General features: G+C 36.9%; 1 protein-coding gene across 1 annotated transcript in view; it reads left to right on the plus strand.

The window, feature by feature from the left end:
- The window catches only part of Vps13 (vacuolar protein sorting 13C), a 469,226-nt gene that overhangs the window by 345,404 nt on the left and 108,498 nt on the right, over window positions 1-15,324 (plus strand). The window contains exon 48 of the mRNA XM_068346310.1: window positions 11,622-11,687. Coding sequence (XP_068202411.1) covers window positions 11,622-11,687 — 66 coding nt within the window. The remainder of the gene's footprint in view (window positions 1-11,621; window positions 11,688-15,324) is intronic.

Here is a 15,324-nt window from a genome sequence, read left to right on the forward strand (position 1 = left end):
CCTGTATGCAGTGATACTTAATATTTCATAAGTTTGTGGACTGATTATTTTTGGTGAAGGTCTGAAGGACAAAATTCATCATGAATTACTCAGCAACTATATATTGTTTACCTATCACTATGAAATAGTTTGTGGTTATCTCTCTGAAATCCCTAGATTATAATACATCATACTCTTAAAAAGTTTATCTGAAAATATACAGATAAAACCAAAGATAATGCAAAATAAACATTTCTAAAAGGCCAAAAAGAACTGGATGCTTTTTTGTAAGCACATCAAACAATCCGGTGTATAAAAAGACATACCAGATACAAATTTCTTACTTTATTTAACCACTGCATAGTTAATCGTCATCCATTAATTCTGTTGAAAGTACAGCTTATGTTATGTTACCACAAAATGAAATTATAATTGGCAAAAATAGGTTAAACATAAGCCGAAGAACATGTCATAGAAAGTTATTTAGAAGTAAGTGGAAGGTAAAACTCATGTAACTTATCACCTCAACTACTCAAACTGTGTAACTAAAAGTTTTTATATGTTGATATGTACCCCCCCCTTCTCTCTCTCTCTCTCTCTCTCTCTCTCTCTCTCTCTCTCTCTCTCTCTCTCTCTCTCTCTCTCTCTCTCTCTCTCTCTCTCTCTCTTTTTTTTTGTTAGACCTGTTACAACCTGATACTGTACTTATTGAGTTAGCATTCTAACTTGAATATCTTTCATTATTTTTAGAAACTCGTACAGTACAACCAGATTTTCAACTTTGCATGGATGAGTGTGTGAATAGAAGTGTGATACTTGCTATGCTTGATGAGTAAATAGCTTTTTTATTGCTTTTCCTATTATTACATCTCTCTCTAGTGGATATACTGTTGTCAGTACTGTGAATATTTTACAGTTTCATACAAAATCAAGGGTACTAAGAGCTTGTTGGAAAAGAATAGTTTTCAGGGTTATTTAAAAGTCTGATATGAGATTTCATCATTTTGGAAGGCTCAAAGTTTTAATTTACAAAGTAATTGAAAATATGAAGAATTAATGGGATTATAAGGGCATTCTACATTCTAAGTACAAATCATTATAGCATTTTAGTATACAGTATATAAAAGGAGGGGACGGTGGGCTTTGGCACCTAGCAGTACCAACCAAATTTGACCAAGCCCCTTTTCAGGCAAAGAGAAACGATGAGGAAAAAATCCCCTTTTGTTTCTTTTTGGATGTTGGCTACCTCCCAAAATTGGTGGAAGCGCCTAGTTAGATGGATACAGTATATATATATATATATATATATATATATATATATATATATATATATATATATATATATATATATATATATATATATATATATATATATATATATATATATATATATATATATATATATATATATATATATGTGTGTGTGTGTGTATGCACGTATGTATGTATTGCATCTAGACCACAACTGAAATTCCATCTCAGATGTTCTTTTAAAATAATGATAACCTTTGCATAGTTATTCAAAATAATGATAATCTTTGCATAGTTATTCAAAATAATGATAATCTTTGCATAGTGGTTTTGAAATTTGTTTGCCTTATATATTTGTATTTTTTACCTAATTTTCTGGTTTTCAATATTAAACTTACCCGATGATCATATATTGCTGTCAGCTCTGCTGCCCGACAGAAAAACCTACGGGCGGAATACGCCAGCGATCGCTATACAGGTGGGGGTGTACATCAACAGCGCCATCTGTCAAGTAGGTACTCAAGTACTCGATGTCAACACAGAACCAATTTTCTCTCTGTCGTGCCACTGGCAAGACCTACTAAATACGCTGTTACTAACTGGATTTGTTTTCACAACTATTTGGTGAAGTACACTATTCCAGTTTTGAGCTTTCGCTATGCAGGGGTTTTATCTTCATTTCAAAACTTGAACTCGTTTTGGATAGATTTAATTATGGTGACAAAGAGAGTATGGACTCTCTTTCACTTTTAAATGGCCGACCCTTCCCTTAGACGGAAGTGTGTTTAGGTTTTTAGTAATTTTGCTTAACACGTCATAGATCTATATATTTTATATCTCTCCGCCTTTATTAGGCCTTTTCGATTAACTTTCCATTTATTATCAACATATAAAAATAAATTTTTATGTTTTGTTTATATGCGACCTTTCCTGATAGTAGGCGGTCCTAACTTGGAACCGAAGTTAATCAACGTTGAGCCCGTTATATCGTATTTTACCTTTAAAGAATTTATAACTTTTTAAATTTAATGTTTTATGAAAGAATTTCTTTGATAGTCTCGTACTGTTTTCAAAGATGAACTAACGTTTAGTTTTTTTAGTCTACGCAGTTGTTGACGTTCAGGACGTTCAACATGCGCTCTATCGTTACGATAGAGAGAGAGAGTGTTTCACGGTTTCACTTTGCAGTAAGAGTAAACCGATTCTGGCGTTTCGTTCATTCTTTCTTAGCTTAAATGGTTTAAATTCTAAATTAAAGGATCTTTTTATTTGGAAAACCTTTCAGTTTTTTCCTTTAGCAAATAACATGTTTTGACGATATATAATTGGGCTCTTCTCTCAGGTGCGAAATCAAGAGAGAAAGAGAGAGAGAGATAGAGACGGAGGGAGAGAGAGGAGAAAAAACGTTTCGTTCAAGCGGGTAACGTTGTTCTCGTTTTACTCTCCTCCCTAGTCGCTGTAGGGGAAGAAGGTAAAACGTTTCTAGGGTTTTATTCTTGTTCCCAGGCTATGTGCGGTGAGAGATTGTAAACGTAGTTTATTTGATCTAGTGTTTAGTCTCTTTCCCAGCCACTGAATTCTTTATCTTTATATATGTTTTCTGTTGCATTATACGACTGATTTCGCAATTACTACCTTTTAATGAAGGGTAGGATTGCGTGTTTCAGGTAGAAATCAGTAAAAGTTTCGATTTCAGTGAAATAAGTGCAAAACAGAAAATCAAAGTGATAAAGTGATATGCGCAAAGTGTTACAGTGTTGCGTCCGAGGGTTCGTCTGTTCGTGCCTGTCGTTCACCTAGTCCGGGACCTCTTGCAAGCTCCCAAGCCCAGGGGAGAAGTAATGTCGAACGACTTATGGGTTCCTCAGGCCTTGATCAACGAACAGACGTTTTTCCCTCCGTGGTTTCGGGCGTATCTACCAAGATCGCCCCACCCACACAAAGACGAGAGAGCCCATTTACTTCTCGTCTGCGGAAGAGGTTTCTCGTAAGAAACCTTGGACCAAGGTCTCGCAGCTTATTAAGTGCAAGTCGGTCCCTTCCGCGCAAGTCCAACGGCCCAGGTGTAGCCACTGGGTCAGTTCGGACTCGCTGCAGTCATCCGACGACTGCACACCTCCCAAGAGAGGCAAGGTGGTACCGCAACAGGCAGTAACTCCGTCTGTTGCCGCACCCGCTGTTTTAGACCCTCAGTCACAACGGACAGTAGCTCCGTCTGTTGCCGCTTTTGTAGACCCTAAGTGGTCTTTACTGCAGTCTATGCAGACTCAATTAGCTGCGGTTATGCAGGAGTTTCGTGCGGAGAAGGTTAACGCTGCACCCGTTAGCCTACAACCTGCCACGGTTGTGCGCCCAGCTCACGCTGAGGCTGCCTGCTCCCACACTCCGACTGCGGAGAAGGTTGACGATGCACCCGTTTGCCTACAACCTGCTACGGTTGTGCGCCCAGCAGACGCTGCGGCTGCCTGCTCCCACACTCTGGCTGTGAGAGCTCCTCCACCCATGCGCAGTCGACCCTGCCAGACGCATGCTGACTCCCTCAGACGCACGGAGCACTCCGTTGACGTGCGTGTGCTACCACAACAACAGGAGGGTGGAGTTAAGCTGCCGTGTTTTGACACGGTGCGTCAGCCTCCGCAACCCACTGTGGTTACCGCCACTCGCCCGCAGCAGACTAGTCAGTCAGGAGTTGAGGCTTCCCCACACAGCTTTGGTTGTTGCCAGCTCACAGACTGTCAAGCAGTTACATAACGTTGCCTTCTGGTCTGCTACTAATGCACCAGTGCTGTATGTCCTCACGCGCCTGTTGTGGTTGACAGTTCAGTTTTTTGACAGTTCACAGACTGTCTGCAGTTACATAACGTTGCCTTCTGGTCTGCTGCTAATGCACCAGTGCTGCATGTCCTCACGCACCTGTTGTGGTTGACAGTTCAGTTTTTGACAGTTCACAGACTGTCATGCAGTTACATAACGTTGCCTTCTGGTCTGCTGCTAATGCACCAGTGAGACCCTCACTGAGATAACCTAGCTTTTCTCGGACAAGGTTCCTGTAGATGAGAAAGTGCTGTTCTCCCTCCTACTGATATTCCTTTGAGGACTCTGTCATTTGGAGAGGAGCCTTAAGCTGCTTAGCCTCCTATGATCTTTTGTCGAGCCTTTGAAGTTTGGCTGTACTATTATGTCACACATAACAAGGCTTCCAAGGATGGTAAATGGTTCCGCTTCAGTCGCTAACCCCGTCTGTTGCCACACCTGCTCCCGTAGACCCTAATGGGCTTTGCTGCAAGACATGCAGTCCAAGCTTGTGTCCTTGATAGAGGACTTAATACGGAGAAGAACCTTCTGGCCAACAACCTTCCTACCGGTTGGTTGTGCGCCCTGTTGACGCTGAGGTATCCTACTCGCGTCCGCCAGTTGAGGTGGTTCCTCCACCGATGCGACCCAGTGTGGGTTGCCAGTCGCACGTTGACGTTAAGCGACGCTCGGAGGTGGTTGTTGACGTTCAGTGTGTCACTAGGAAGACGTTCAACAACCAGCAGAGGTGACTTGTTGTGACGCAGTGCGTCAACCTCAGCAACCCGGTAGGGTGTTGACTGCACAACCCAGACAGTCTAGACAGTTTCGGGTTGACGCTGTACTTCCTCGCGTCCCCATGGTTGACAGTTCACAGACTGTGCAGCAGTACCATGATATTGCGTCCGGCTCCGTCACGCATCCACCAGTGCGACCGGATTCAGCGAGTCAGACGTTGCCCACTCCGTTGCCGTTTCCTCATCAGTTTCGGATGAGGAACCCTCTGATGAGGACGTTGCTGAACAAGACGATCAACCCCCAGCCCTGCTATCCATCCAGAAGATGCTGAGGAAGGAACGCTGCCCTGTCAGGCTGTGGATGAGTCTGGTAAGGACTCTGTCATCCGTGGTTCAATTTGTGTCACTAGGAAGACTACACCTCCGTCCTCTTCTTTACCATCTAGCTTTTCACTGGAAAAAGGACAAGACGCTAAAAGCGGTCTCGATCCCGATTTCCGGAAAGTTAAAGTCTGGTCTGACTTGGTGAAAGGACTTTTTCAACCTTAGAAAGGGTCTTCCCCTGACTGTTCAGACTCCCAACCACGTTCTCTTCTCGGACGCATCGGACGTAGGCTGGGGTGCGACATTAGACGGTAGGGAATGCTCGGGATTATGGAACTCGAGTCAAAGGACAATGCATTTCAACTGCAAGAAGCTACTGGCAGTACGTCTGACCTGGAAAAGCTTCAGGTCTCTCCTTCAAGGCAAAGTGGTGGAGGTGAACTCGAACAACACACGGCTTTGACGTACATCTCCAAGCAAGGAGGGACCTACTCTCTGATATGGTACGAGATCGCAAGGGACCTCCTCACCTGGTCAACAGGTCTAGACTTTTCACTAGTAACGAGGTTCATCCAAGGCAACTTGAATGTCATAGCAGATTGTCTCAGTCGGAAGGGACAAATAATTCCAACAGAATGGACCCTCCACAAGGATGTATGCAAGAGACTTTGGGCCACCTGGGGCCAGCCAACCATAGATCTCTTCGCAACCTCGATGACCAAGAGGCTCCCAATAGTTTGCTCACCTATCCCGGACCCAGCAGTAGTTCATATAGATGCCTTTCTACTAGATTGGTCACATCTAGATCTATATGCATTCCCTCCGTTCAAGATTGTCAACAAGGTACTGCAGAAGTTCGCCTCTCACGAAGGGACAAGGTTGACGCTAGTTGCTTCCCTCTGGCCCGCGAGAGAATGACTCACCGAGGTACTTCGATGGCTAGTAGACGTTCCCAGAACACTTCCCCTAAGGGTGGACCTTCTACGTCAGCCACGCGTAAAGAAGGTACACCAAGGCCTCCACGCTCTTCGTCTGACTGCCTTCAGACTATCAAAAGACTCTCAAGAGCTAGAGGCTTTTCGAAGGAGGCAACCAGAGCGTTTGCTAGAGCAAGGAGAACATCCACCCTTAGAATCTACCAATCGAAGTGGGAAATCTTCCGAAACTGGTGCAAGTCAGTATCCGTATCCTCGACCAGTACCTCTGTAACTCAAATAGCTGACTTTCTCTTATATCTGAGGAAAGAACGATCTCTTTCAGCTCCCACTATCAAGGGTTACAGAAGCATGTTGGCATCAGTCTTCCGTCACAGAGGCTTAGATCTTTCCAACAATAAAGATCTACAGGACCTCCTTAAGTCTTTTGAGACCACGAAGGAGCGTCGTTTGGTTACACCTGGTTGGAATTTAGACGTGGTACTAAGATTCCTTATGTCAGACAGGTTCGAACCGCTTCAATCAGCCTCCCTGAAAGATCTCACCTTTAAGACTCTTTTCCTGATATGCTTAACCACAGCTAAAAGAGTCAGTGAGATTCATGCCTTCAGCAAGAACATCGGATTCTCATCCGAAACGGCTACATGTTCTACAACTTGGTTTTCTAGCCAAACACGAGCTGCCTTCTCGGCCTTGACCAATATCGTTCGATATTCCAAACTTATCGTATGGTTGGAAATGAACTAGAAAGAGTATTATGTCCTGTAAGAGCTCTTAAGTTCTATTTAAAAACCTTTACGAGGCCCGTCTGAAGCTTTATGGTGTTCAGTTAAGAATCCATCTTTGCCTATGTCAGAGAATGCTTTATCCTATTTTATCAGACTGTTAATACGAGAAGCTCATTCCCATCTGAATGAGGAAGACCAAGCTTTGCTGAAGGTAAGGACACACAAAGTTAGAGCTGTCGCAACTTCCGTGGCCTTTAAATAAAATAGATCTCTGCAAAGATATTCGACGCAACCTATTGGAAAAGCAAATCAGTGTTCGCGTCTTTTATCTTAAGAATGTCCAGTCTCTTTACGAGAACTGCTACAATCTGGGACCATTCGTAGCAACGAGTGCAGTAGTGGTGAGGGCTCCACCACTACAATTCCCTAATTCCATAACCTTTTTAATCTTTCTCTTGAAATGTTTTATTATTGTTTTTGGGTTGTCCGGAAGGCTAAGAAGCCTTTCGCATCCTACTTGATTTGGCGGGTGGTCAAAGTCATTTCTTGAGAAGCGCCTAGATTAGAGGTTTTGATGAGGACCTTTAGTATGGGTTGCAACCCTTCATACTTCAGCTCCTAGGAGTCGCTCAGCATCCTGTGAGGATCGCGAGGCTCAGTAAGGAAGACGTACTTAAAAAGGCAGAGTAATTGTTCAAGTCGACTTCCTTACCAGGTACTTATTTATTTTATGTTTGTTATTTTGAATAACTGCTAAAATGAAATACGGAATGCTTAGCTCATAATAATGTCAACATGTAATGCTGGTCTCTAACCACCCCCCTGGGTGTGAATCAGCTATATGATCATCGGGTAAGTTTAATATTGAAAAATGTTATTTTCATTAGTAAAATAAATTTTTGAATATACTTACCCGATGATCATAAATTAAAGGACCCACCCGTCCTCCCCAATAGAGACCCAGTGGACAGAGGAGAAAATTGGTTCTGTGTTGACATCGAGTACTTGAGTACCTACTTGACAGATGGCGCTGTTGATGTACACCCCCACCTGTATAGCGATCGCTGGCGTATTCCGCCCGTAGTTTTTCTGTCGGGCAGCAGAGCTGACAGCAATATATGATCATCGGGTAAGTATATTCAAAAATTTATTTTACTAATGAAAATAACATATTTACTCAAATTAATTTAGAATTGTGATATAGGACTGGTTTAACTTCACTTGGGATATATATTGGGTTTTCTGAAACCAATTTAATCTTTTGAGCTTACAACTTGAAAATGTTTACTATGTAACTAAGTCCCTATTTATTGTTGTTGCATTATTGAGGATAAAAAACAATATTTTTACTGCCAATTTATATACCTTTTGATAAGGAATCCCAGAGAGAGATTAAACAAAATATAATAAGGAATGCAATTGGTGAGATGCTGAATGTAGATGATAGAAGAAAGCCAGAGGGTCCTGAAGGAATGGGTGAGAGGAATCTTTGTTCTCTTGTATAAAGGTAAAGATGACAGAAGAAGCGATAAGAATTAAGGAGCGTGATTCACCCCATTAAAACAATGTTAGTTTAGGCTTACTTCAAGGTCCTAATAACATTTTGTTTCTTAATCAATTTCTTTCATTTAAAAAGTATTTGAAAGATAATTTTATATACAAAAAATCTGAAAAAGGAAGTTTTAAAATAATTGTTGTTTATATATATATATTTTATTAATGTATAGAAGACACTTTCATTTATGACTACTTTTCAATTAGAGGTTCTTTGATTTTCAAATAAGGGACATTTTGGATATGCAGTTAGATTCCCTATCTCTTCATGTTTATGACAAAAATCTGTCAATAGTAAAAAAAATTGAAGAAAAAATGAGTAGATATGTATCCAGGTCAGAAAATGGTTGCGTACAAGACTGGGTGCACTTGCGTGAATATTAAAAAAGGGCTCATTAGAAATAAAACTAATGGTATTCATTAGAAAAGACTATTTGAAACACAAAATATAGATGTTCTCCCAGCCAAAAATGCGATACTCCGAATTTCCACAATTCTAACCAGAGATCATGAGTCACGCTTCTTGAGGTTTATGGTAGCTTTTTATTGAGAATTAAAACAAATGACTAAATGATTGATTGAGCAAGAACAGGGAAGATGGTGTGTGGATCAGTTGTTTGTTTTGAACCAGATAAGGAAAACTGTTCAAAGTAAAGTGAAAAGCTCTAAGTGGTATACATAGGCCTAGAATGAATCTAGTGAAATTGAAGTATAGCAGTTAGAGGTTTTATGATGGAAACAAAATTTTTTTTTGTAGAATATATAGAGGGGAGTGTGCTTGTTTTGACATAAAGATGTGTTTTACTAAGTGTCTGTTGTAGCTTCATGATTCTTTAATTTGTTTATAGATGCAAAAGCTCTGAGAAAGGAAATAGATGTAGGTGTAGAATTGGGCCATAAAAAGTTAGGTTGTGGTTGATGTACCTACTGACAATAGAAATAAGAATTGTAAAAACTTGTATTTTATAGGATCTTCAAGAGGAAAAGATTAAAAGTAAATTTAAACTAGTAAGGTTATTGCCATAAGTAGAAACCATGAAGATATTTATGTGGAGGGGAAATAATATAAGTGATTAGGAGGTTAGAGGTTTCTCAGAATGAAGATAATGGAGGAATGTATCTGAGTATATACGTAAGACAGGGAAGATACAAGGAATATTGTTGAGAGCTAAGGTGGTAATGTAAGAAACGATTGTAAAAAAAAAATCCCTCGTAGAAGTGAAGGTAAATAAAAGGAAAAAGTAAGATTATATAGCATGAATGAAAGAATGGATGAATATTTTGTGATAGTTTGATCAAATGGAAAACAGAATGATGGCTTGGTAAAAAAAAGATCATTGGCAATGGAAAGGGATATCTTTAAATGGCTGGGCGATATTGTAGAAAGTCGAGACACTTTGCCAGAGTTCTTTTGGAAGATTGTATGTGGCTAAGAAAATTACTGAGAATTGAGGGGTCAGTATTCTCAGAAAGCAATAGAGAAATGAGTTTGACATGAAAATTCAGATGGGTAGGATGTGTAATGCAATTGATAAAGAACAGTTGGTTATAAAAACTGTAGATATAAAGGTGGTAGCAAAAGGATCTGAAGAAGACCCAAAGATATTTTGTAAAAAAAAGTGGATCAATGAAGGCAATCAAATTTAGAAACATTCATGATTATGTGAAATGAATTCTTACTACAGTATAATCTTTATCACTATATAAATAGTAATGAAACAAGTAAAATCATCACTGAATGAGTGAGTGAGTGACTGGCTGATTTGGTTTGTCCTGGTTTCTCGATGCAAAGTTGCTCGGTAATACTGATTTTTTTTTTTAAGCTTTAACTGAGTATTGAGAAAGCAAGAATATTCAAATGGTCTGCTTAGGTACTGTACTTTGATTAGCCATCAAGGTTGCTAACATGAAGTAGTCAAGTCAAAAGTCAAGTTCTGTGAAGTTTCCATTATGCATTTAGAAACTCGTCCTTAGTACATTAAAGCAATTTGGAAAATTAAATATTTTCTCACTAATTTAGGACTGACGCTGCAGTACGTCAAATGTACATGCATTGTCATTATTCACAGATATCTTAAGTATTATTTCAATTAATTTTAATATAAAAAATAGAAAAGGTAGACTCCAACTAATCCCTTCCATGTAGTCCTGTGCTTTTAATAGAAGAGAATATCCTGAAACAGTAGATGGTGATAATTCCTTTTCATGTGTGGCAGCAAAATAAATCTCTCACTCTGAAATTTAGATTTTTATTCCTATTGTGAGAAAAAGGAAGGTGGGACCAATGCATGTTTTATGGACAGGATTTGATTGGTTGTTATAGCCAATGTAGCCTCGGAGAATTGTTAGGTTGGGTTGTGACATCATAGGTAAATTCCTTATGGATTAGTATAAAAAAGCATGGAATACAGATGCTTTAGGAAATTACATTTAGTTTTAGATTTTATTTCCTTGTTAAGTATAAGGAAATTATAATAGATGTTAATTGCGTAAAAAAAAAGGTGAGGCTGCTCATCAGATTGATGACATGATCGGAGTAGAATTTTTATGAAATGGTATCATTGACCAAATTATATATTTCATAGCAATAACATATATTTGAAAAAAGATCATGAAAGAATTCCAAAATAATGTAAAATAGAAGCATAAACTTTATTTAAAGAAATAATCTTAATACGGTAATGTTAATGTGACCATTTCACAAAGAACTGAGCATATCTTATGCCTCTATGAATTGGTGGTTTCCTTCCTTCTGCTGCAGTAGGATTGTTTTCTTTATAAATCTATATACAGTTGCTTGTTTTTGATCCAAAGTTACAGCTGCCAGTAAGGCAGGGACTGTCAATTTTACAATTACACTGTCAATCAAAAGGTAGGCTATAAGGCCACTGTTTGCCTATTAGACAAATACACTATCAATCAGTAAGTCATTGTGTATTGAGAGTTATTTACTCCATATTACTATAGTGCCACTATTACATGGCACTGAATTAATATATTTGGATATAGGTCTAAATGCACTTCACCATATTTGCGCTGCTGGTTTTATTTCTGTAAAGGTTAAACAGGTATATTTTTCTTTTGTTATTTCTAAGTCTTTGAGAAATTGGAAATGAAAATTATGTAAAGGTATAACTCTTATAGTATATCTTGCAAGAATTGGTTTGATTGTTGATTTGGAGTTAGTGTAATTTTCAAAATTTACACTACTGTATTGCATTGATGACCCCTGTAGTTATAAAGTTCTCAATGGCATTACTTGTTCCAAATGTAAGAAAATTAAAGTATAACATAGCATATTCTTCTTCAATTGTGAGCAGAAGTCCCGAAAAATAGAGAGATCTTCATCTACTTCTTCTGCTGAATCTGCTAGTAGTCCTATCAAGGTATTATGGCTAATATTATTGCTCCCTCTTTACATGTGGTGTTACCGGTCACGTTGGTGTTTTCATTTACGACAACATTTACAGGTGATATGTTAGTGTCAATTATCATTTTAATAAAATCTTCATATATTGCTATCACAAATTTTATCTCTTTTGAGTTTAAGAAGATTTTTATTGTTTGAAAATTTAAGTAATGCATGTAATGTTTAGTACCCTGTAGTATGATTTTTAAACTTGGAAATTTTTGCAGTTGGGTTAAATGTTATGTGCATATCAAGAAAGTTCTATTTTGCTTATGAAGATATATATACACACTTCAGACAATTCAAAGCTAACTATAATTTTGGAAACCAAAAAAATATAGATAGAATAAATAAATTAATTTTTGTGAAATAATTTTATGTATGCACATATTTACAAAGTATCTATTTATCTATATATATATATATATATATATATATATATATATATATATATATATATATATATATATATGATGCAATATTTAATTTGTTTATAGCAGAGAGAGAAAAATGTTGAGGTTTTGAGAAAACTACTGTACAGTGTGTCATAGAAGTGACATGTAGGTCATTAGGACACAATGAATTAGATATTTATTTTAAGAAAGAAGTCAGCAATTGGTATTGTGTTTTAGACCATATTTTGTCAATCAGTTTTATGTTTCCTCCATTTTTTACAGTGATTGGGATTATCAGATAAGTATGTTGAAAATACCAATGTGACCTGTGACCAACCCTTGTACTGCACATTTTGTTTGTTATAAACATAAAATTCACCATGATGAACTGGGAGTAAATGTAGAAATGAACAATTTTGTATAGAATTCCAATTTAATTTAGAGCTAGGATACTGAAAGAAAATCATGATGTAGCTTGTTGAAAAATTTTATAGCATTTAAAGATATATTCTATTATTTTCCTGTCATTTCATTCATTGTTGAAATTTTCTAACACCTTCATTTCTGGAAATTTTAATAGAGAAGGTGATTAAATGAACATTTTATTTGCTTATTATGTAGTTACTCTAATAATTATATATTCACTCTAATCATTATGATAATTTCCTGTTATGTCATGAATTCTTCAATGTATCCAGTGTCTAGTAATATGCAGGATAGTGCTTATTTTAAGTTATCTGTTAAAATAAGAAACATAGTGGATGATGCACGAAGTAGCATTACTAGTTGTGTTTGTGTTAACACCTGTTGTTTGCCTGATATAACTTTTCATGATTGCTTATTGGAACCAATATTGGAGGAATAATTTTTATCACAAGCTTTCAGTGCTGCACTTCTTTCATTTTTATATTTATTTGGAGGATGTTGCATTTTTATTAATGCACATTTCTTAAAGTTATTTTTGCATTTGGGATTCAAAATAACTGTTACTAGCATGATGGGCCTTTTCCTAAATTCTTCTTTAGCAATAGATTTTGGAGAAAGGTCACTATAAAAAAATTTTTTGCCAAACATGTCCCTTAAATTTTGAAAGGCATGACTAAGATTGTGTTTTTTTTAAGGTGTATAAGGACAGACCTTATGTGGAAAGGCAAAAAGGTTTCCGCATGATTACAGTTAACTGTTTGAGGTCATGAAAGCTTTGTGTAGAAATTGCATTAGAAATACTTGCAATGTGGTGAGAGTAAAAAATTTAGGAGTTATGAAGACTGAATTATACTAGGAATTACCCCCATTTAATGCAATTTTATGTCCTCTCAAATTATAATATGGCTAACATCTGGTTTCATTTTGCTTTCAGTCCCCAGCCTAGATTAGGAATTTACCATTATGTATACTCTACTTATACCTAATTATTGCTACATACTCATTAGTTCTTTGTATTCATCCATTTAATGTATTAAAATATGCTGGGTATCTGGTGTCATAAAGCTGATCTTAATTAACTATTGAATTGAACTGGTTATTTTAATAACTGGCCTGACTAGATCTCACTCATGATAGTAATCTTACTCTTTATTTAACAATTATTTTTCTCGTTCACAATACTTTGAAAGATCCTACTATCTGAGTGTTTGACAATTTTATGATATATGACTGGCTGAATTGCATACCAATGAGAGAGGTTAGAGTAAAATTCTCTTAGGAGTTTGATAACTCTAGTAAAAAAAAGTTGTTAGCTCTCTCTCTCTCTCTCTCTCTCTCTCTCTCTCTCTCTCTCTCTCTCTCTCTCTCTCTCTCTCTCTCTCTCTCTCTCTCTCTCAAATATCTTATATATATATATATATATATATATATATATATATATATATATGTATATATATATATATATATGTGTGGATATATATATATATATATATATATATATATATATATATATATATGTATGTATGTATGAAATATGTATCTTTTTTCATCAGTTTGTTGCTAATCATATTTGCTTATAGTATATATACCTTATGAATTATACATTATAGAATACTTCTTGTGTCAAAGGAAACAAATGAATATTATTATATATCTTTATAACGTAAAGTCAATTATTACTGTCCAGTAGTTTTATATCTTTCAATGGCGACTTATTGTGTCATTATTACGGAATAATGTACAGTAGTCACTTCAATAAATATATAGATTTTACACACAAAATTGCAGGGAACAAACCATTGCATTTCCATATGCAAGTGATAATTATAAATTATTGAATACTTCTTGTGTCATAGGGAACAAATGTACATTTTCATTATCATTCTGTCTGACGAGAAGTTTTATATAAAACAGAAATCTATGGCCCATTCTCTCTCTCTCTCTCTCTCTCTCTCTCTCTCTCTCTCTCTCTCTCTCTCTCTCTCTCTCTCTCTCTCTCTCTCTCTCTCTCTCTCTCTCTCTCTCTCTCTCTCTCTCTCTCTCTCTTTTTTTTTCTTTTTTTTCTTTTTTTCTTTTTTTTTTAGCTCATGAATTTTGATAATCTCTTGCTAAAACAAATATGATCAAATAACATTATTATTTATTGTCACAAAGGGCTGTAAAGTTTTGTTTAATCTTGACAGTGATTTCCTTTTTAGACTAACAGTGCATATGCTTCTTCACTCTTTATGTTGGTTATACCTTCTCTGACTTGTTGCTCATATCACCTTTCAGTCGTTTTCCAGCCTTTGGATACATCTTTACCACTTAGTCATTCGTAAAATTATTTTCCTACATCAGCACGTACCAGTCAAAAATATTGGCATTTTAACAATTTTTCCAAATATATTCTAATTTCTTTGTAAGTTTTGGTGCTCCTCTGCATGCAGAAGTATAGCTCTTAAACATAGTCTTTGACCTAACTTAGTTTTGGTGTCTTCACTGCATGTAGAAGCATAGGTCTAAAAACATGTTTTGTTTACTAACTTACTATTTCTTTCTGTATACAGTAATCCAGTTCTGATCTGTATCACAGCAAAATCCTTATCAATTCTTGTACATCCTAGGTATGATACTTACCATACTTTTTTATATTTTTTTCACCCAAATATCTTGTGTGACCTCATCTGCTATATTTGTCACAAAGCTGTGCATTCACCTATGTGGAAGAATCAAGGTCTACATGTTAATATTCCTGGCTACCCTTTTTCTTAGGCTATTTTTACAGTTTCTGTAATCTTGGCTTTACTTTGT

The sequence above is a fragment of the Palaemon carinicauda genome, chromosome 22, assembly GCF_036898095.1.
Source record: "Palaemon carinicauda isolate YSFRI2023 chromosome 22, ASM3689809v2, whole genome shotgun sequence".
NCBI lineage: Eukaryota > Metazoa > Arthropoda > Malacostraca > Decapoda > Palaemonidae > Palaemon > Palaemon carinicauda.